This window comes from Ovis aries, chromosome 2 (assembly GCF_016772045.2).
Source record: "Ovis aries strain OAR_USU_Benz2616 breed Rambouillet chromosome 2, ARS-UI_Ramb_v3.0, whole genome shotgun sequence".
Lineage (NCBI taxonomy): Eukaryota > Metazoa > Chordata > Mammalia > Artiodactyla > Bovidae > Ovis > Ovis aries.
Window position 1 is genome coordinate 155,657,031 of NC_056055.1, and position 23,360 is coordinate 155,680,390.

A 23,360-nucleotide genomic window follows, 5' to 3' on the forward strand; every position below is an offset into this window, starting at 1 on the left:
ATGTAAATTAAGAGGACCAAAGGATTTCCTTATATTTGGGACTGTAGAAATCTTCAGTGAATTGCTAGTAACTGAGGATAAAATATACTACACCAAAATGTATCCAGAATAATTAATGGATTTTGTGTTTGATTCTTGGTAAACAAAATTAAATTTTAATGGTACTAGGTACAGCAGATATAACCATAGTGAAGGAACATTATAAAACCCAAGAGGCCAACAGCAAGGCTGAATATTGTACAGGCCCTTTCAGGGTCACTCTAATTGTTAAATATGGCTCTAGATTAAAATCATCAGGTTCTCAGTAGGTTTATATTGGCCTCTACTATTCTTTTAAGTTTGATAATTAATATAACCTCCCTGGATATTCATTTTTTATTTGGAAAAAAAAAGCCTATTGAGCAGTAACCCTTTCTCACATGGTTTTTCTCATATGGGTATCAATTCTAAAATGTTATATTGCTATAAATTCTATCAACAAGGTCACTGTGTGGACTACACTGAGTAATCCATACTAGAAAGTTTTACTCTGTGTAGCTAAAGTGTTGCATGAACATCTCAACAGAATCCCGACTGAGCTACTTTGTGATTTGGAACAAGTCACGCTTCACTCTTTCCATGCTTTCATGACCAGGGAACATTTTAAGAATGGTTCTTAGTGGTTGTATTCATTTCCTAGTGTTGCCATAACAAATTACCACACACTTGGTGGCTTGAAACCAACAGAATGTATTCTCTTACAGTTCTAGAAGCCAGAAGTTCAAAATCAGGTTGTCAGCAGGGCCATGATCCTTTCAAATGTTCTAGAGTCCTTCTTTGCCTAATGCATTTCTTTTCTTTGGCAGCATAACTCCAGTCTCTGCCTCCATTTTCACTTGGTTTTCTTCTCCCTCTGTTTCTCTATCTACTCTTTCTTTATGAAAGACATCATTCATGGCCTTTAGGGTCCACCCTAAGGCAATATGATCTCATCTTAAATAATTATATCTACATGGATCTTATTTCCAAAAAAGGTGACATTCTAAGGTTCCAGGAGAACCTGAATTTTTTTCAGACATTATTCAGCCTATTAAAGTGGTTGTGAAATATTCTACAGATTCATATAAAATTAGCATATATATATATATATCAATGTGCAAATTTTTATTAATATTATAAAGTTCTATGAAAAGAGAAAATAATCTTGCTTCCAGCTGAGTGAGTGACAGCCAGTGAAGTGGCTTAAGCAGAGGAAAGCCATGATCTGACATAAGTTTTGAGGAATCACTCTGGCTGAACTATTGAAACCAGATTATAGGTGAGCAAGGGTAGAAACAGGGAGACCAATGAATTGGTGAGAAATGCTTGAATTCTGAATACATTTAAAGAAAGAAAAATGGTATCTGCTAGTATAAAATGAAGAGAAGGAGAAAAGTTAAGAAAGACTAAGATTTTTGGCTTAAGCAACTGCAATGCCAGAGCTGCTAGAACTGAGGCAGAGAAGACTACAAGTTGAGAAGTCTTTGGTGGAAGATTTGAAGTTCAGTTTTGAAAACAGTAAGTCTGAGCTGTCTAAGAATCTGAAAGAACATATCCAGTAAGCCTCGATTGTAAATGTCCAAAGTTTAAGATAAAAGTGTGAGATGGATATACAAAATTTGCAAGTTGTAAAATTATGAGATGGCATATAAAGCAATGAGATAAGAACAGATGAGATCACTAAAGTAGTGAGCATAGATAAAAATGGGCTTGCTAGGTAGCAATAGTGGTAAAGAACTTGGCTGCCAATGCAGGAGATGTAAGAGATTTGGGTTTGATCCCTGGGTCGGGAAGATCCCCTGGAGTAGGAAATGGCAACCCACTCCAGTATTCTTGCCTGGAGAATCCCATGGACAGAGGAGTCTGGAGGGTTACAATCAATAGGGTCACAAAGGGTTGGACACAACTGAAGTGACTCAGCGCGCACATATGCATAGATAAAGAACAGATAAATCCAATCCCATTTCCTGAGCTTCCTCAATATTAAAAGGTGACATGAAGAAAGGAAACCTGAAGAGATGATTGAGAAGGAGTAGTCAATGAGGTAGAAATTCAGGACAGTGTGTTACCCTCTAAGACAATTCACTAATGTATTTCAGGGTGATAGGAATGATTAAGGTATTTCAGATGTTATTACAGTGAAATAAATTATAACTTATCAATTACTCTAAAGAAAAAGAGAAAACTACAATAGAGACATACTACACAGTGGCAAATAATGAAGACAGTTATGAAGATTTTTTATACTCCTTTATCCTCATTTTAAAAGTTAGAGGGAAAAAATTATGATGTATTACATAGAATAATGTACAACCAGTAAAACTGTCTTAAGGAATATTTGATGCAAGAAAATATGCATAATATAAAAATGAAATAAAATAAGATCCCTATTAGAGATATAAAGAAATAAACCAAAACTTTATTTATAATAACTTATATATGGTTGCCTTCTAGGTTCTTTTATATCCTTTTTTATATTTTTCTACACTGAAAGAATATTTTTTAAATAAAGACTGTGTTACCATAACTTGAAAGAAGAATTAATCTTCCAAAGAAGGAAGCATGTACTATATTTAAGAGATTTTTAATAATAACTCTATTTTTAAAGTGTTTTTACTTAAAGGAAAAAGATTTTGAGAACCATTAACTTCAGGTATATCGGTGGTGGGGGGGCGGGTGTATTAATTTCTTTTTGTAGAGTTTTGTTGTGATACCTATTTTTCTACTTCATGCACTTAATCCTCAAAAGGTAGAGAAAGTGAGATTCTGTTTAGATCAGATATCTAGTTCAGGTCAGAGTTATGACAAAGTCCAGATCTTCCACATATAGCACTGGTGTTCTTGCCACTATACTATTTTATATCCCATATTCCCACTCCCCACTCATTATACCAACTCATGGAATCAGGGTGACAGATCTATAAGAAAACTCATTTGAAAGTACTTCCAATAAGCATGAAAGAAAAAAGATAAAGAATAATGGTTCTAGTAATGCCAAATATAGTTTTAAGATGAATATTCTGGCACATTCCACAGCCTGATTCTATTTAGAAATATGGCAAGATTCAAAGATAACAGTACTTTACACTCATTTATCATGGAAAAAAAAAATCATGAAATTTAGATACAGAAGAAGAGTAGGTCTACTCCAAGCCTCTCATTTTATAGAATAAGGCAGAGTGATACAAGGAGACACACTAAAAGTAGCAAAGCCAAGATTAGAACTATAATGTACTCATTTTCCAGACTAGAGCAGTTTGCAACTTGTCAAGTTATTTGTCAGTTAATATAAAGTTAAATAATTAAAATAACTTGAATACAATTGAAAATCATAACATTTTTTGGCAAAGGAACCAAAATAATCAAATAAATAGACCATATAAAGACCCTGGTAGATATAAAGATTTTCTATATGTTAATTTTAACACTGGGCTTCCCTGGTATACCAGTGGTGAAGAATTTGCCTGACAACACAAGAGACATCAGAGATGTGGGTTCAATCCCTGGGTCAGGAAGTTCCCCTGGAGAAGTAAATGGCAGCATCTTCCAGTATACTTGCCTGGAAAATTCCCATGGACAGAGGAACCTGGCTTGCTACAGTCCATGGAGGTACAAACAGTTGGACAGACACAACTGAGCAATAAAAACAACAATTTTTTTAAATTTAAATTTATTTTAATTGAAGGCTCATTACTTTACAATATTCTATTGGTTTTGCCATACATCAACATGAATCTGCCACGGGTGTACACGTGTTCCCAATCCTGAACCCCCCTCCCACCTCTCTCCCTATACCATCCTTATGGGTCATCCCAGTGCACCAGCCCCAAGCATCCTATATCCTGCATCGAACCTGGACTGGCAATTTTAATATTATAAATCAGCAATGACAGGAAAGATGTGTCACAAGTAATTACTGTAAATAAACATCTTCATTATTACAAAAAATAAACTACAAATAGATCAAATAATTTAATGTGAAAAAAACTAACAACAGAAAACCTCAAAGAATTTGTGAAGACAAGTACCTCTCAGTTCAGTCCTGAAGGTTTTTCCCCTAAATTACAGCCAAAAGTTTCATATTTATCTTCCTGTCCCTATAGAGTTTACTGGTACCAATAAATGTGATACACTTAGAATTTTCCCAACACCCAAATTCTGTAATTGTTTAATATATTATACAATGTTTAGGATATCATATCCTTTAAGCCATCATCCATTTATCTTTACATTCAAAACTCTGAACATGAAGCCAGTATATATTTATGCTCTGTATTTAATAGTAAAATTTTAATGTAAGAATAATAAAACATAAAAAATGCTTTAAAATGTGTGATTAGAAAGTACTCTAATTAGCAAATGTGTTTTAAATAAAATTATAAATAACATGGGAAGATAAGTATCCTCATATATTAGTCATGAAATATAAGGACTAATGAGCTTTCCAGAAAGTCAACAGAAATGTCTATCAAGAGCCTTTTAAAAATATGTACACCTTTAAAAACTAAATTCCATAAACAAGAATCTCACCTAAGCATATAATCAGCAACATGTTTAAAAATAACTTCCTAAAAATGTTCATAACATTATTAAGCAGTTTAAAAAAATTATACTGAAATTTCTGGGTGGCATCTCATTTTTCTTCTTTATTTTTATTTGTATTTTATATTTTACTACAATAGGAATTTATTATTATCAGAAAAAAGGTTTTTCATGTTAACGTTGTAAATTAGATTTTCATTTGCCTTTTAAGTTAAAATATCTAAAGATTTGCTTAGTAACATTTGGATATTTTTCAAGCTACATAACAAATTTTACACCAATTCAATATAATATGCAATGAATTTTAGAAAGTAAACTCAAATATTTAAAATCATACATGTAAGCAAGAGAAAACCTTATATATTCATACAAAGAAATATTATATGAAAGCATTATTCTTATTTCTAAAACCCTCTCCTTTTTTACCTTCAAGGAACAAATGTTTCTGAAATGGCAGGATTTTTATTTCGGAAAACGTAACCTTGACTTTCCTCACCTCATACACAGAAATTAACTCAAATCTTATAAACTGCAACCATAAATCTTCTAGAGAAAATATAGAGTGGCCTTGGCATAGGCAGAGATTTCTTAAGTAGGATACCAAAAGAACAATAAAAGAGGAAAAGATGCACTGGACTTCATCAAAATAAAAACTCTCTGCTCTTTGAAGGATACCATTTAAAATTGTAAAGCAACTATATTCCAATAAAATTAAAAATAAATAACTAGATAATACTATACTAACTAAACAAATATAAAGCCATATCAATCTTGGAGGGGGGAATTAATACTTAATTTCTTTCCAGGACACGTGTGTGCTCAGTTGCAGCCAATTATTTGCAACCTCTGGACTGTAGTCCATCAGGGTCCTCTGTCCATGGGATTTTCAGGCAAGAATATTGGAGAGGGTTGCCATTTCCTCCTTTTGGGGATCTTCTCCATCCAGGGATCAAACCCATGTCTCCTGCATCTCCTGCACTAGCAGGCAGATTGTTTACCACTGAGCCACCTGGGAAGCCCATGCATGTGTATATGTAAATATCTTTGATAAGCAATTTGCCACATCTATTAAACAATATGTCACATTAAAAAAACTGAAAATAGAAAGTGCTAAAAATAAAAGTAGCAACTGGAACTATAATACATTGTTAGTGCAAGCAAAAAATGGGTCAATTACTTATGAAGATGGTTTAGTAGTCTCTTGTTAAAAATATACTTACCATCCAACCCAGCAATTTTATTTCTGTGGTATTTCCCAGAATAGAATTTAAAACTTATGTTTATACAAATAAATAAATTAAAAGCAAGCCATACAAACCAATTACAAAATAGCCAAAAGAATATGACTAATACTTTATAAAAGAAGGATGGCAAAAAAAAAAAAAACTATGAAAAAATACTCAGTATCATTGGTTACCATGACATGCAAATTAAAACCATCATCAGAAATCATTACAAACTTATGAAAATGGCTAAAATTACACTGACTAGGAAGTGTGGGCCAGGATGTGAGTAACTAAATCTATCCTATGTTACTGATGGGAATAGCAAATAGTCCAGCAATTTGGCAAAACAGACTGGCAGGATCTTGCAAAATTAAAACACACTTAGCATACGACTGAGCACTACCACTTCTTGCTGTTTGCCCAAGAGTTGTAAAAATATATGTCCACATATGTAAACAAAGACTTATGTACAAATGTAGCAACAGTACTCACAACCATCCTGGAAAGAAAGAAAATATCCATCAGCAGGTGGAAAGATATATTGTAGTAAATACATACAACAGAATACTGCTCAGCAATAAAACCTCTGATACAGTCAACAGCATGGATTGATCTCAATACCCATATGCTGAGCAAAGCTAACCAGAAATGCAAGAACTCATAGTCATCCATCAGATTTTCTGGAATAGGCAAAACAAACCAACAGTCACAAAAAAATCTATCAGTGGTTGTCTGGGGCTAGATTAGAGGGATTGGACTGCCCTGGGGTATACAGGATAGTTTAGAGGGGATCATCCTTGTGAGGTTGAACCCTGAGATTCTTTTATCAAACTCATCAAATTGCACAGTTAAAAGAAGCATTAATGTTACAACTCAACAAAATTTATTGAGAAATGACATTCATTAAATTATCCAATATCCTCAGTCATTCCCAAAGATATATTTATATAGAGCCTAACGTACTGACTGGAATCAAGATTGCTGGGAGAAATATCAATAACCTCAGATATGCAGATGACACCACCCTTATGGCAGAAAATGAAGAGGAACTAAAAAGCCTCTTGATGAAAGTGAAAGAGGAGAGTGAAAAAGTTGGCTTAAAGCTCAACATTCAGAAAACTAAGATCATGACATCTAGTCCCATCACTTCATGGGAAATAGATGGGGAAACAGTGGAAACAGTGTCAGACTTTATTTTTGGGGGGCTCCAAAATCACTGCACATGGTGATTGCAGCCATGAAATTAAAAGACGCTTACTCTTTGGAAGAAAAGTTATAACCAATCTAGATAGCATATTCAAAAGCAGAGACATTACTTTGCTAACAAAGTAGTTTAGTCAAGGCTACGGTTTTTCCAGTGGTCATATATAGATGCAAGAGTTGGACTGTGAAGAAAGCTGAGCACCGAAGAATTGATGCTTTTGAACTGTGGTGTTGGAGAACTCTTGAGAGTCCCTTGGACTGCAAGGAGATCCATCCAGTCCATTCTGAAGGAGATCAGCCCTGGGATTTCTTTGGAAGGAATGATGCTAAAGCTGAAACTCCAGTACTTTGGCCACCTCATGCAAAGAGTTGACTCATTGGAAGAGACTCTGATGCTGGGAGGGATTGGGGGCAGGAGGAAAAGGGGATGACAGAGGATGAGATGGCTGGATGGCATCACTGACTCGATGGACGTGAGTGTGAGTGAACTCCAGGAGATGGTGATGGACAGGGAGGCCTGGTGTGCTGCAATTCATGGGGTCGCAAAGAGTCAGACATGACTGAGTGACTGAACTGAACTGAACTGAACTGAACTGAACTTACTGATTAACCATGGATCCTCTTCTACAACTTCATCACTTTTTCTTGGTAATTTTCTTTCTTTCTTTTTTTTTTTTTTTGATTCTGTCACTTTTAAAACTGTTCAACATGACTTTCTTTTATTAATTTTCCATCATTTTCATCTTCCCTATCTTCTTCATAGATGAACAAAATCTACCACACACCTGCATCTTTTTCAATATTCTTCAGTCTAACTTCATAAATGTTCCTTTGGGTCCTCCATGTATTGGTTCATATCCTAATGATCTGTCTGCTCCATAAGAGCTCTCTTCAATGACAGCACTACTACATGTCAACAGGCAGTGTCCTAACATGTCATGCATTGCAGAGACAGTGTGTAACAGTGCAATGCAAGACAGATTCAGAAGGAAAAAAAGAGTCATTTGGTTACGTATTTGCCAATTTGAATTGTAAATCAAATTTTCAGTTCAATTGCTCAGTCATATCCAACTCTACAACCTCATGGACTGCAGCAGCCCAGGATTCCCTGTCCATCACCAACTCCCAGACTTACTCAAACTCATGTCCATTGAGTCGGTGATGCCATCCAACAATCTCATCCTCTGTTGGGCTTTTCTCTTCCCACCTTAAATCTTTCCCAGCATCACGGTCTTTTCAAATGAGTCAGCTCTTCACATCAGGTGGCCAAAATATTGGAGTTGCAACTTCAGCAGCAGTCCTCCAATGAATATTCAGGACTCATTTCCTTTAGGTTGGATCTCCTTGTAATCCAAGGGACTCTCAAGAGTCTTCTCCAACACCACAGTTCCAAAGCAACAATTCTTTGGTGCTCAGCTTTCTGTAAAGTCCAACTTTCACATCCATGCATGACTACTGGAAAAACCATAGCTTTGACTAGATGGACCTTTGTTGGTAAAGTAACGTCTCTGCTTTTTAATATGCTGTCTAGGTTGGTCATAACTTTCCTTCCAAAGAGCAAGCATCTTTTAATTTCATGGCTGCAGTCACCACCTGCAATGATTTTTGGCCCAAGAAAAAAAAGTCTGTCACTGTTTCCATTGTTTCCCCACCTATTTACCATGAAGTGATGGGACCAGATTCCATGATGTTAGTTTTCTGAATGTTGAGTTTTAAGACAACTTTTCATTCTTCTCTTTCACTTTCATGAAGAGACTCTTTAGTTCTTCTTTGCTTTCTGCCATAAGCGTGGTATTATATGCATATCTTAAATTTCTCCTGGCAATCTTGATTCTAGCTTGTGCTTCATCCAGCCCAACATTTCTCATGATGTACTCTGCATATAAGTTAAATAAGTAGGGTGACAATATACAGCCTTGATGTACTCATTTCCCAATTTGGAAGCAGCCTGTTGTTCCATGTCCAGTTCTAACTGTTGCTTCTTGACCTGCATACAGATTTCTCAGGAGGTGGGTCAGGTGTTCTGGTATTCCCATCACTTGAAGAATTATCCACAGTTTGTGGTGACCCACATAGTCAAACAACATTTCATGCAAAGATGGGCTCAATAAAGGACAGAAATGGTATGGACATAACAGAAGGAGAAGATATTAAAAAGAGGTGGCAAGAATACACAGGAGAACTATGCAAAAAAGATCTTCACAACCCAGATAATCATGATAGTGTGATCACTCACCTAGAGCCAGACATACTGAAATGTGAAGTCAAGTGGGTCTTAGGAAGAATCACTGTGAACAAAGCTAGTATAGGTGATGGAATTCCAGTTGAACTATTTCAAATCCTGAAAGATGATGCTGTGAAAGTGTTGCACTCAATATGGCAGCAAATTGTGAGAACTCAGCAGTGGCCACAAAACTGGAAAAGGTCAGTTTTCATTCCAATCCCAAAGAAAGGCAATGCCAAAGAATGTTCAAACTACCACACAATTGTACTCATCTCACATGCTAGTAAAGTAATGCTTAAAATTCTCCAAGCCAGGCTTCAGCAATACATGAACCATGAACTTCCAGATGTTCAAGCTGGTTTTAGAAAAGGCAGAGGAACCAGAGATCAAATTGCTAACATTCACTGGGTCATCAAAAAAGCCAGAGAGTTCCAGAAAAACATCTATTTCTGCTTTATTGACTATGCCGAAGCCTTTGACTGTGTAAATCACAATAAACTGTGGAAAATTCTGAAAGAGATGGGAATACCAGACCAGCTGACCTGCCTCTTGAGAAATCTATATGCATGTCAGGAAGCAACAGTTAGAACTGGACATGGAGCAACAGACTGGTTCCAAATAGGAATAGGAGTATGTCAAGGCTGTGTATTGTCACCCTGCTTATTTAACTTATATGCAGAGTACATCATGAGAAACACTGGGCTGGAGGAAGCACAAGCTAGAACCAAGACTGCTGGGAGAAATATCAAAAACCTTAGATATGCAGATGACACCACCCTTATGGCAGAAAGTGATAAAGAACTAAAGAGCCTCTTGATGAAAGTGAAAGAGGAGAGTGAAAAAGTTGGCTTAAAGCTCAACATTCAGAAAACTAAGGTCATGGCATCCAGTCCCATCACTTCATGGGAAATAGATGGGGAAACAGGGGAAACAGTGGCTGACTTTTATGTTTTGGGGCTTCAAAATCACTGCAGATAGTGACTGCAGCCATGAAATTAAAAGATGCTTACTCCTTGGAAGGAAAGTTATGACTAACCCAGATAGCATATTAAAAAGCAGAGACATTACTTTGTCAACAAAGGTGCATCTAGTCAAGACTATGGTTTTTCCAGTAGTCATTATGGATGTGAGAGTTGGACTATAAAGAAAGCTGAGTGCAGAATTGATGCTTTGAACAGTGGTGTTGAAGAAAACTCTTGAGAGTCCCTTGGACTTTAAGGAGATCCAACAAGTCCACCCTAAAGGAAATCAGTCCTGGGTTTTCATTGGAAGGACTGATGTTGAAGCTGAAACTCCAATATTTTGTCCACCTAATGTGAAGAGCTGACTCATGTGAAAAGACCCTGATGTTGGGAAAGATTGAAGGCAGGAGGAGAAAGGGATGATGGAAGATGAGATGGTTAGATGGCATCACTGACCCAATGGACATGGGTTTGTCTAAACTCCGGGAGTTGGTGATGGACAGGGAGGCCTGGCGTGCTGTGGTTCATGGGGTCGCAAAGAGTTGGACACAACTGAGTGACTGAACTAAACTGAACACAGTCAAAGGCTTTAGCATAGTCAATAAAGCAGAACTAGATGTCTTTCTGGAACTCTCTTGCTTTTTTGATGATCTAACAAATGTTGTCAATCTGATCTCTGGTTCTTCTGCCTTTTGTAAATCCAGCTTAAACATCTAAAAGTTCACGGTTCACATACTGTTGAAGTCTGACTTGCAGTATTTTGAGCATTACTTTGCTAGTGTGTGAGATCAAATTTTATGAGACCATGAAAAATAAAAGAAAAAGTTTGGACTCTGTGTGGAAAGAGTGACAATAAAAATGTTTGCCATGATAATACAGTTGTTTCAAGATTCTTAATCATCTTCCTATACTGGATAGTCGTTTATTAAAACAGAAGCCACACTGATCACGCATTAATTGTTTTATTTGTTCAACAGTTATTAATTGAGCTTATACGATGTGCAGCTGTCTCTGCCTCAACACAGCCCTTTAGTGCCCATGATTTCCAATGTGTAGAGATAAAAATGTGTCCATTTCCATTTTATTGATGGGATATTTGGTAATAAGCTTCATCCTTCATTTTCTATTCAATCAACTCTAATCTTTATGAAATTGAAACTTAGAGCTTGCCCTCCAAAGACAAGGATTGTCTTACTGATGTATTTCTCTTTATTTTGTATATTTTATCTCCTCCTGATAGCATAGTATTTATATGCTGACATTTCATTCTAAAATAAGAGTGATTCTTACCTTTCTATCTACAGCTCTGATACAAATCAAGCCTTCAAATTGTGTGTTGAGTGAATTGGCTCATCTTATTTCATACTAATAAGCAAAGATATGAGAATTTACTTCTTCAAACTGTTGTTAAACTTGACTTTACAAAACAGAAAACTTTCTTGTTTTTACCAATTAATTTTCAGAATAAAGAATTTAAATGACTTAATATTCAGTTGGTTTTAATTGCCATCTAATTTAAATGGTTTTAATTAATGAATAAAACTTTAGTGGCCAAAAACATCTTATTGTTATCTTGCACATGTACTAAACAACACTGCATTCTCCTTCTGAACTCCATCTGATGCTAAACACATCTTTCCTTCTCCAGAAACCTTCAACAGTTTCTCTTTTCCTAGAGAAGAGAATTAAAATTCATTTCCCTAGCACTTGAAGTCCTTTAAAATCTCTCTTTATCTTAACTTTCAATCTAAAATCTGTAAATCCTCTTTATGTCTGATTCTTCCCCAATCAACCAATGCACTGATTTCTTATATCCTCATTTTGAGGAAGCCAATAGCCTTCTGCTGATAATTTCTTTCCCTGATAGCCACTCCCTCCCAATTTGCACATGTCCACATAATTAATATACTTTGGGGCCTCTCATAGCAATTTACTTGTTATCTCTCTTATAGCAGTTACCATTTTATATTTTGTAATGTAGTTATTTATGTACATGCCATGTCTCCAGTAGACTGTGTGATTCTTCAAGACAGATGTTCTATTTGATTAAGCTTTGTATATTTCATAGTATCTACACCAGTACTTTTAACAAATAAATGGATGAAAAATTATCTCAATCATTCTTGTTAAAATTTTGAGAAAAAACAGTGCTTCACTACTGTTCACAACTTTTACTCATTCTTTGTAAGACTTAAGAGGATTGGCTCCAAAGGAAACTGCTAAGGAAAATTGCAACCTAAATTAATCAGTACACTGTAACAACTCAACAAATGCAAAATTGCTAAAGTCTGAAAGCCTACCTTTCAGACAGGTAAGTTTGCCAGAGTACTATTCTCCTAAGTTACAATTAAATAAGACATATTATTACCCAAGGTCAGTGGCCACCTCCTTCTTTGTCCTCCAGAAATATTCCAATATTTATAAGTACTTTATAAATAGTATGTAAATGATATGATTATTTTTCCTTAAAGATGTCTAGGCACTTGAATAAGGGAGACAGCATAACATTGTGGTTTATAAGTCTGAGCTCAAAAATCTGACAAACCAGCCTGAGAGCCCTTTCTTCCCACTTGTTAGTTTTGTGACCTTGGGAAATTAATTAACCCTTTCATATCTCAGTCTTTTATATATAAAAGAGAGTAACAATCATATCTACACTCAATGCACCTGTGAGAACTAACTAAAACAGTATATACAAAGTAGCTGCCACAGCAAACCTCACAATTGTTCATTATTACAATGTATTTTTCTTCCTGACACTGATATGTCTGTCTGGATTAGAGAAGGGATCAGAGTGAATTGTGAACAAAACCATGTAAGGCAAAAGCAAATATCAAAGGTCAAATTTTTATGAAGTCTATTAATTTTTGAATACTATTTATAAACTCAATTGAAAATTACCTGGGACATATATATGTTCTATTCCAAGTGACTGAGCCTGTATCTCCTACCTTTTGTATGACTACAAATATTATCACCTGAAAGTCCCAGTAGTCATCAATATTTATTCAGGACAATTCCAATACATTGTAATCACTTATGCTCTTCTACCCTCTCCATTAAAGGTGAAGCCATGCTTTTAAAAGACAAGAAAAAAAAGTGATGTTAGTTTTAACACTTTAATTCACTACTTTTCAGTTTCCTCTCACACCTACACAGAGAATTCTCCCTTAAAGCACTAAAGATGAATCAAACAAGGTCAACAAGCATTTTCTATTTAATAAATGAGTACAAGGCAAGATGTTAGTGTTATGAAGAGATCACTTAGAAAGAAACAAAGAGGGAATTCCCTGGTGGTCCAGTGATTAGAATTTGGTGCTTTTTATTGCCAGGGCCAGGGTTCCATTCCTGGTCCAACAACTAAGATCCTGCAGGGCTACCCATGTCTCCAGGTTTATGAGAAGAGACCAGGGAGTCTCCCAGGCAGGGCTAAAGGGAAACATGGAGGGATGGAATTAAGATTGCAGTCAACAATTCCATTAATTTTCTTGATTCCCCAATTCAGAGCAGCAGCAAGGAGGTCTTGGGGGACACAAGGGCATGAAAGTAACTTTGCAAAACCTTAAAATGCTAGATATGGCAATATTGTTTCATAAATGACCTGAAACAAGAAGGGTACCTAGGAAATATTTTCCTGACCATGATTTATATATACTAGTAGCCAGAGAGATTTGGTCAAGTCTAGGATGCCTCTGAGAGTGAAGACAAAACCCTCAACTCAAATTTTCAGACTCTGTGCTCCATATTGGTATCTGAATGAAAGCATGGCACTTGAATTCCAATGAAAATTGGCATTAAGTGATAACAGTCCTTTACTGAACTTACACTACAATAACCAAATTCTGTTCTATTGGTTGTTAAAATTCTGGCACGTCCTCTTGACCACACTGTGAAACAATAGAAGATACGGGTATTGCTATTGGTCTCTGCTACCAATTCCTGGCTTCGAGTTACTCTAACCCTTATAATTTCCTAAGTTATGCACTAGAAGCATCTGATGTTTGGTCTTTGATTCTGGTTCCTGATATGGAGCCCCTAGATCGCTTGGAATTTCATGGGTAATAGGAGCATCTTTTGTTCAAATGAGATGATTTGGTTTGGGCTCCTGGATAGCTCTGAGATGGGGCATGATTAGACGATTGAAACATTCAGTTCCACCTCCCATCCTCCAGGAAGGAGAGAATGGCTGGAGACTGAGCTGATACTGAACATATCTATATGATGGAACCTCCATAAAAATCTGACAAGTATGGGGTTCAGAGAGTTTCTATGATGTTCAACAGATCTACATGACAGGAAGTTCACATATCCCAATTCCAATGGCACAGAAGCTCCTGTGCTTGGTGTCTTTCTGGATCTCCACCTGCAAAAGTCTTCATCTGGCTTTATTATAACTTTTATAATAAGCTGGTGAATGTAAATACAGGTTTCCCTAAGTTCTGGGAGGCATTCTAGCAAATTATCAGACTCAAGAAGGGGTCATGGATGTGCCAATTTACAGCTGGTTTGTCAGAAGTACTGAGGACAAGATGGGATCTTAAATTGGTGTCTGAAGTGGGGCAGCCTTGTGGGACTGAGTCCGTAACTTGTGGGGTCTGATGCTCAGTCTAGGTAGACAGTGTCAGACTTGTAGAACACCAAGTTCGTGTTGCAGAGAATTGTTTGGGGAAAAGTCAACACGTCTGGTGTTAGAAATACTGTGGACATGAGCGAAAGAAAAACATGGAAGTGATTTCCTCATACGCTCACTCTGCTTCAGTGTATTTATATGTAAAAGAAGAAAAATGTCATCACATTTTTTTGTGTGATGATTAAGCTAACATGTATACAAAATTTAGAATAATCATAGTTTATTTTTATTACTGTTGGCTAATGTACTTATCTTTGTTTATATGCCAGCAATGACTCTTTCTTAAATATTCTTTCATCTCCCGTTTTTTGAAGGTAAGTTTTATTTCATTTCCTAAATATGTGTAATATGTTCAATATTCAGGATCAGGTAAAGAATGGGAGGTTCCTTCCTTTCTTGAATATCATAATTTTATATCCCTTTGTCCTCTGTTGATGAGAAGGCTCTCCTGGGGTTGCTAAGCAGCTCTCTCCCCATGTCACTTCCACATCACCACTTCTTCTAGCAGATATTACATTTTCCATGGAATGAACAAAATAGTTCATTTTCCATACTTTTATTGAGAAAAAATAGCTAGAAACATAATCTTTTATTTGGAAATTAGCATGTAAACCAGGGCTTCCCTGGTGGCTCAGACAGTAAAGAATCTGCCTGCAAAGCAGGAGACCTGGGTTCAGTGTCTGGGTCGGGAAGATTCTCTGGAGAAGGAAATGGCGACCCACTCCAGTATTCTTGCCTGGAGAATCCCATGGGCAGAGGAGCCTGGCAGGCTCCATGGGGTCACAAAGAGTCAGATACAACTGAAGAACACGTTTTCATGACTGAAAATCATGATTCATCATATTCATTTCATTTTATACATGGTGACTGGGGCCCAGAGAGACAAATTAACTTGCCTAAGGACACAGGCTCTTAGAGGACAGAGATCATGCAGACTGTCCATGTAACCTCAAATTTCCCCAAAGCATTTGTAGGTACACTGCAGCAACATTGGTCTTTTAAATATCTACTCTCTCAAATAGCTATTCTAATTTTTCCAACTCTGAAGCAGCAACACTTAGTATTCCACACCAGTTAGGAGTCAGAAATATCCTTCAGTGCATTTTAGCTCTAGGTGGCCCCAGAGTGGCATAAAAGAGTTATACTCCCCTAACAAGAACTTATGTCACCCGAAGGTACTCCTTTAGAAAATAGGAAAAAGGATTCATGGCCCTGTATCTAATATTAGAACAAGTCTCTGTGCTCCCAGGAAGTCCCTCAAAATAATCATTTTTATAGCATCACTCAATAATTGATATATAAAATGATAACGCTCACTCAAAAGCAAAGATTCAATTCTATTCCATATACTCCATTTAATAAGGAAGAAAAAGAATGTAATCCATCTTAGAAAAAAAATGATAGTTTTTAAGTCTGGTATTTAGAGTTTATTAATGTAGTCAACTTCCTACTGAACAGTTCCATTCAGTTGCCTGACACATGTCTCAACCTCAACACATACAAAATAGACTCAGTATCTCCTTCAACTCCTCCTCCATCTCACCTATCAAGAAACTGGATCAAATAATGTCCTGCAAGAAACTTGAAATCTGTCCTTGACATTTCCATCTCCTCCACCCACCGGAGTCTGACAAGCACCCAGGTCTCTTAATCCTGTGTCTCAAATACCTCTTTATTTTACCCACTTCTGTCACATCTCACTGGCACTACTGTGCTCTAAGCAGGCCTTACTTCCCATACAGAACTCATGAAGACCACCACCACTACCTACCCCAGCTCCCTGCACAGTTGTCTATTCCCCAATCTATTCCACACATGAACTTTCCACAACACAGAGCTAAACATGTCTGCTGTATTCTAAACTCATTCAGTGGCTTTCCTTTTTTCAAATCCATTCAATGGTTCTTATTCACTCACTTTAGTTGTCTATATTACAGACACATCAAATCCACATCCAAAACACACCTAGGACCCTAGTAATGCCCCATATTCAGTCAAAATACTCCCACCCCATGCACCTGTTGCCCCAACACATGACAATCAACATCCTAAATCTTATGTTCACAGTTAGCTTTACTTGCTTTATATGAAGTCTTGATGCATCTCTATACAGTTCTAAAGCATGCATTTGAAAAACTAAGTTGATTTTAACTTACCAAACTATACCATGCTGTATATCATCTCTGAAAAATATAACTTCCATACTTAATTTACTATTGTATTATCACGATTAATTCATATTGGTGCAAATTTCTATAGTTCACTTTGACTAAAATATATTATTCTCTTACATTCCATACATCTATTCATTCATCAGATTTTGCATTAATTGGCCTATGGATTATTTTCAACTTTTATTTTTATGAACAGTAGCACTATAAAATATTTGCTTATGTGGAAATATTTTTATAAGTATATGACTATGGATTCTGGTTCATTCATGAATTTTTAGATATTGGCAGCAATGTCAAACCATTATCTGAAGTTACTGTTAAAAAATGTGAAAATACATCACCTCTAACAATTGGTATTAGCAGCCTTTTTAATTTTTGCCAATTGAATGTATATAAATATATAATTGTAGTCTTGGTGTGCATTTTCATCTCACAGTCAATGTTCAGTATTTTACCATAACATTGTTTTTTGTTATATGTGTGTTTTTTTTTCCTAGAAATGTGTATTTATGCTTATTTCCTGCCCATTTTTTTCCTGTTGGACTATGTGGTCTTTCCTTACTATTAATAGGAGTTATTTATATATATTTGACAATAATCTTTCAGCTACATGTTCTTTGAACATCTTCTACAGTTTGTAATCTCTCTTTTACTTTCTTTAAAGTATATGCAAGTAAACTGACTTCCTGAATTTTAATATAGTCAAATTTATCAATAGTATCTTTTATGGTCAATGATGTTGTATAGTATTTCAGAATTATTCCTTAATTCAGAGTCCTAAAAATGCTTATTTTATTTTCTGCTAAAAGTAAAGTTTTCTTGTGACACTAATACTTCCAAAGCATCTCTTGGTTTATGACATGAGTTAAGCATCCAGTTTCATCTATTTTCCATGCATAGTACCATGATTTTCACTGTATTTATTGAAGAGCTCTTCTCTCCCCTACTGATTTGCAGTGCTTCCTCTGTCATGTTCCAAACATGTGAGTGTACTTCTAGGGTCTCTATTCTGTTCCTCTGGGCACTTGGGCTCCCCTTTGTGCAAATACTACAGTCCTGATTACTCAAATTTTGTAAGATCTCTGTATTTTTTCCCTCAAGAAGTATCTTGGGCGTTCCATTATCTTTATAATTCCATAAAAATTAGTGTTTTCTTCTTTAACTATTTACTTCCTACTTTTATCTTTTAGACCTCAGTTTAAGTGCCACAGTCTCTTAAGAAGTTTTAGCTAGTATCCAAGATCCATTTCTAATACCTTAGATGCTCTACTCAGAGCATTGTTCTTCCTCATCCCAGTACTCTCTGTGCTTTGTAATCATTTCTAAATTACATTTTAACTGAAAGAGACAGAGAGAGAAATAAAATTTTAGTATTAACTATATGCTGCAGAAGACTCTTGAGGGTCCATGGAGGGCAAGGATATCAAACCAGTCGATTCTAAAGGAAATCAACTCTGAATACTCATTGGAAGGACTGATGCTGAAGCTCTAATACTTTGGCCACCTGATGCAAAGAGCCAACTCATTGGAAAAGACTCTGATGCTGGGAAAGACTGAAGGCAAAAGAAGATGAGGGCAGCAGAGGATGAGATGGTTAGATAGTATCACTGACTCAAGGGACATAAATTTGAGCAAACTCTGGGGGATAGGGGAGGACAGAGGAGTCTGGCATGCTACAGTCCATGAGGTCACAAAGAGTCAGACATGACTTAGTGACAGAACAACAACAACAGCAAATAAGCTGCATGACAACAGAGACCTTGTTTCCCTTGTATCTCCAGGTCTTAGGGCATAGTCCATAATTTTTTTTGAAAAGTTATTTCCTTTGGGGGGGGCTATACCCAGAATAACTGCCCCATGCTATGGACCTGACTCAGCCTGGACAGCAGAGTCTGGTGGAGTCTCATTCAGACCTTTCATTACTTCATAATGTTTAGCAGACACTGATAAAGGGTCAGCATGAGCTACCACTCCACTGAGAGGCTTATCACATCATCATGTTTAATTCTCAAGGCAGCTCTGTGAAGTAAGATTTATTAACTTTAAGGTTCTCCTCTTAAATGGAACACCAAGATTTTGTTAAGGAATTTGCTAAAAGTCACAGAGTTACTAATAATTCACAGGGGAGGACTTGAGGACCAGGTTAGTCAATAAAGCTGGGTTTTGAACCATGGGGCAGTCTATCTTGTTATGCCCCCTATGAAGTCTGAGGTGCTGATACTCGAGATTGCTTCTTGTTTTTTGCCTATTACCAAACTATGTTCTTCTTTTTTATAATTGAGATATAATTGACACACAGCTTTATGTAAGTTTAAGATATACAACATGCTAACTTTAGAAGCACTTAAATAATTACTGATTTAGTAAATGAATGAACATATCTCAAAAATTAATTCAGAGTGTTTGCTAATGTTGGGTATTTACAAGTGGTTTAAAATTTAGAACTAGAAGACATCTTAGAATCTATGTAGCCCAAAACCTTTATTTTAATAATGCAGACAAAAACGTCCAGAAAGGTCAACATTTTTGGTCAAAAAAATCCTGTTTTTAACATATCTAGAACCTGAATATTTCAGCTAAGTGTATTTTGTACAATATCATCTACATGTAAATAAAATATTTTAAATGCATAGTATGAGTTCCTAAATAAAGTAATATTCTGAAATAATGAGTAACAATAGAAGATGAAATTAAAACTATAAAGCCTAATTTTCACATTTTCAAGACAAATATTAATGTATAACATTAAAGAAGTATTAAAAGTAAAGAGAATATAGTTTAATTTTACATTTTAAGTACAAGGAAAAATTACTATTTTTGCCTTGCATCATTAAATTTTACATTTTGAGATTTGAAACTGAACATTAAGAACTTAAATCAGCAAAACTGCTCTTTAGGTTCTTCCAGAAAAGGCTGTCATAGTTTTGCTGAATCAGATCATAAAATTTTCTGTGACCAATCTAGATGTCTCCATTCAACAAATGACCAAGTGATCATACTAAACTGATGTGATCCATCAAATCACGTTTCCACTTTCAGCCAAGCAGCAGCTCAGCCAGTTCTAACAAAGCAGAGAAGGCTGATTTATTCTGTGATTTTAACCAAAGATCAGCAAATCAATCCCCATGCTCATTTATCAAAAACTGATGGATTCATAAAGTTTTCCTCTCTGAATAATTCTAACATAAGAGCATAAAAAAATGTATATAAACTATCTAAATGGGTCTAGGCTCAGTCACTTTCATATTACTTTCTCTCAATTTTTTTGTGCTAGTCAGAAACTCTACTGAAAGAGTTAGACTCATTTTGAAAAGAAGATAATCATAATTTCTCCAGCTGGACCACAGTATTATTGCAAAGTAAACTAAAGATGTCCAACAAAATCACTCAACAAAAAATTAATTTTTAGAAATGCTTTTCTGAATTTTCCTACTCATATAATCAGATAGTATCAGTGAAATTATCTTTCTTAGAATATTTTGATTAATAAATCACCTCAAAAATATCTATATATTAGAAGCAGAATACATTCATTAAATGAATGGAAACCTCAAGTCAGTAAATTAGATTCACTTTTCCAAAAGGTACAAATATATCAACTGGGCTTCAAAGTTTACCTTTTGTTATGCTTATAAAGAAAAATTTTGCCAAGTAAGGAATTAATATAAGCTAGATTTTAAGAAAAAAGCGTTAAAAAATGTTAAGAAAAAAATCAAGAGAATAAAATTATCTACCTCTGCTTCACTGACTACACTAAAGGCTTTGACTGTGTGCATAACAACAAACTGTGGAAAATTCTTAAGGAGATGGGAAAACCAGACCACCTTATCTGTCTCCTGAGAAGCCTATATGCAGGTCAAGAAGCAACAGTTAAAACTGGACATGGAACAATGGAGTGGTTCAAAACTGGGACAGGAGTACATCAAGGCTGTATATTTTTACCCTGACAATTTAACCTAAATACACAGTACATCATGTGAAGGGGTTTCCGAGGTGGCTCAGTGGTAAAGAGCCCACCTGCCAATGCATGAGTTGTGGGTCCAATCACCAGTTTGGGAAGATCTCCTGGAGAAGGAAATGGCAACACACTCCAGTCTTCTTGCAACTTTTTCCTATAGTACTCTCACTTTCCTGATGGTTCAAATGGTAAAGAATCTGCCTGCAACGCAGGAGATCTGGACTTGATCCCTGAATTGGGAAGATCCCCTGAAGAAGGAAAAGGCAATCCACTCCATTATTCTTGCCTGGAGAACCCCATGGTCAAAGGAGCCTGGCAGGCTATAGTCCATGGGATCGCAAAGAGTTAGACACGACTGAATGACTAACAATTTCATTTTCACAATTTTCACATCTTATGATATGCCAGCACAGATGACTCACACGCTGGAATCAAGATGGAAGAATATCAACAACCTCAGATATGCAGATGATACCACCTTAATGGCAGAAAGTGAAGAGGAACTAAAAAGCCTCTTGATGAAGGTGAAAGAGAGAGATAAAGCTGGCTTAAATCAATATTCAAAAAATGAAGATCATGGCAACCAGTCCTATTACTTCATGGCTAAAAGATGGGGGAAAATTGGAAACAGTGGCAGATTTTATTTTTGTGAGTTCCAAAATCACTGTAGACGGTGACTGCAGCCAGGAAATGAAAAGACGCTTGCTCCTTGGAAGAAAATCTATGACAAACCTAGACAGTATTTTAAAAAGCAGAGACATCACTTTGCCAATAAAGGCCTGTAGAGTCAAAGCTATGGTTTTTCTCGTAGTCATATACGAATGTAAGAGTTGGACCATAAAGAAGGCTGAGTGTCCGAGAATTGACGCTTTTGAACTGTGGTACTGGAGAAAATTCTTGAGAGTCCCTTGGACAGCAAGGAGATCAAAGGAGTCAGTCCTAAAGAAAATCAACCCTGAATATTCATTGGAAGAACTGATGTTGAAGCTGAGGCTCCAATACTTTGGCCACATGATAGGAAGAGCCAACTCATTGGAAAAGAGCCTGATGCTGCAAAAGACTTAGGGCAAGAGGAGAAGGGGGCAACAGAGGACGAGATGGTTGGATGGCTTCACTGACTCAATGAACATGAGTTTGAGCAAACTCAGGGAGATAGTGAAGGACAGGGAAGCCTGGCATGCTGCAGCTCATGGGGTTGTAAAGAGTCAAACATGACTTAGCAACTGAATAAAACAATAACTAAAACTAATTTCAAGCATGCTCAAGTACTTTAGAAGCACTCATTCACTAGGAATATTTCAGAAATAAATTAATGACATTTAAGCCAAAAGAAAACATAGAAAAATTACATGAAATAACTTTAGGAAATGAATGACTATATTTAATAAATCACCATTTATATAAATTATTATGTTTCTTCAGCATTCATGCTTATCTAGTCACTGACACTGGTTCCTTAAGAGGGAATATTGAGTGAAAATGAGTTTTTGATACACTTAAAATTATCTTTTGCCTTTAACACAGGGTGGCAAGCTGATAGCCCACAAGTTAAATCTAGCCACCAACATGTTTTGCTTTTTAAAAAAGTATCCTTCTTTTATTGCTTTTGGAAGTTTTGAGGGCTGTAATGTAGTCTCATTTTGCTACTTTCCTCACCATCTCACTTCAGTAGTTTTCCTTTTTTACATTATGCTTCTGAAAGCCTAAATTTAAAATTCTGTCCAATTGTAATGCTCACTACAGTCACAAAATGTTGGAATTATTAGAATTGGAAGTACTTTAGAGGTGAGGTAATTCCTCATTTCTTCCAACAAAATACTTGAGGCCAAGAAAAGTAAAGTAGCTTTCCCATGGCTAAATGTACATTAACAGTTCTGCCCAAATGCTCTTCTAAGTCAATAAACTGAACTCTTATTTTGAAATGTCATGTTTTACATGAGTCACCACCATTCTTATCTGCATAAAAGAAACGTCTGCTTCATAAGTACTTACCCCTGAGTGCAGGTAGCAGGGACCTCTCCTTCTTGTCATCACATTTGTTACATTCACTGAAGTACAGGAGTAAGAAGACATCAACGAGAACCCACATCAGTGAAGTGGCTAGAACCACCTTGCAGTAAATAAACCTCCTCATGTCTTCCCTTGATTTCTAGTTAACACAGAGATCAAAGACAGACACGGCTGTGATAAATCCAAGCCACAGAGGTGAACTCCCGGATAAAAGCAGGATGCATCCCACTGTATTTGGGGGAAAAAGGAAGAAGAAAAAATAATTGTCTCACAGTTTATTTTGCACAAATGTGATATAACATGAAATATATGACTATTTAGTGCTCTCATATATATCAGCATTTGACCCTCAAGTTCAGAATTAAAAGTCCAAATAAATGAGAGTTGTAAGCAAGCCAAGGGGCTTAAATTGT

General features: G+C 36.1%; 1 protein-coding gene across 7 annotated transcripts in view; it reads right to left on the bottom strand.

The window, feature by feature from the left end:
• GALNT13 (polypeptide N-acetylgalactosaminyltransferase 13) overlaps positions 1-23,360 on the bottom strand; it is a 652,766-nt gene that overhangs the window by 559,444 nt on the left and 69,962 nt on the right. For 6 of the 7 annotated variants that reach the window (XM_042243853.2, XM_042243852.2, XM_042243851.2 and 3 more), the window contains exon 3: positions 22,930-23,175. In XM_042243853.2, the coding sequence (XP_042099787.1) occupies positions 22,930-23,071 (142 nt within the window). In that variant the 5' untranslated portion in view covers positions 23,072-23,175. Of the gene's footprint in view, positions 1-22,929; positions 23,176-23,360 lie in introns of those variants that run through there. The other variant, XM_042243855.2, reaches the window with a different exon arrangement.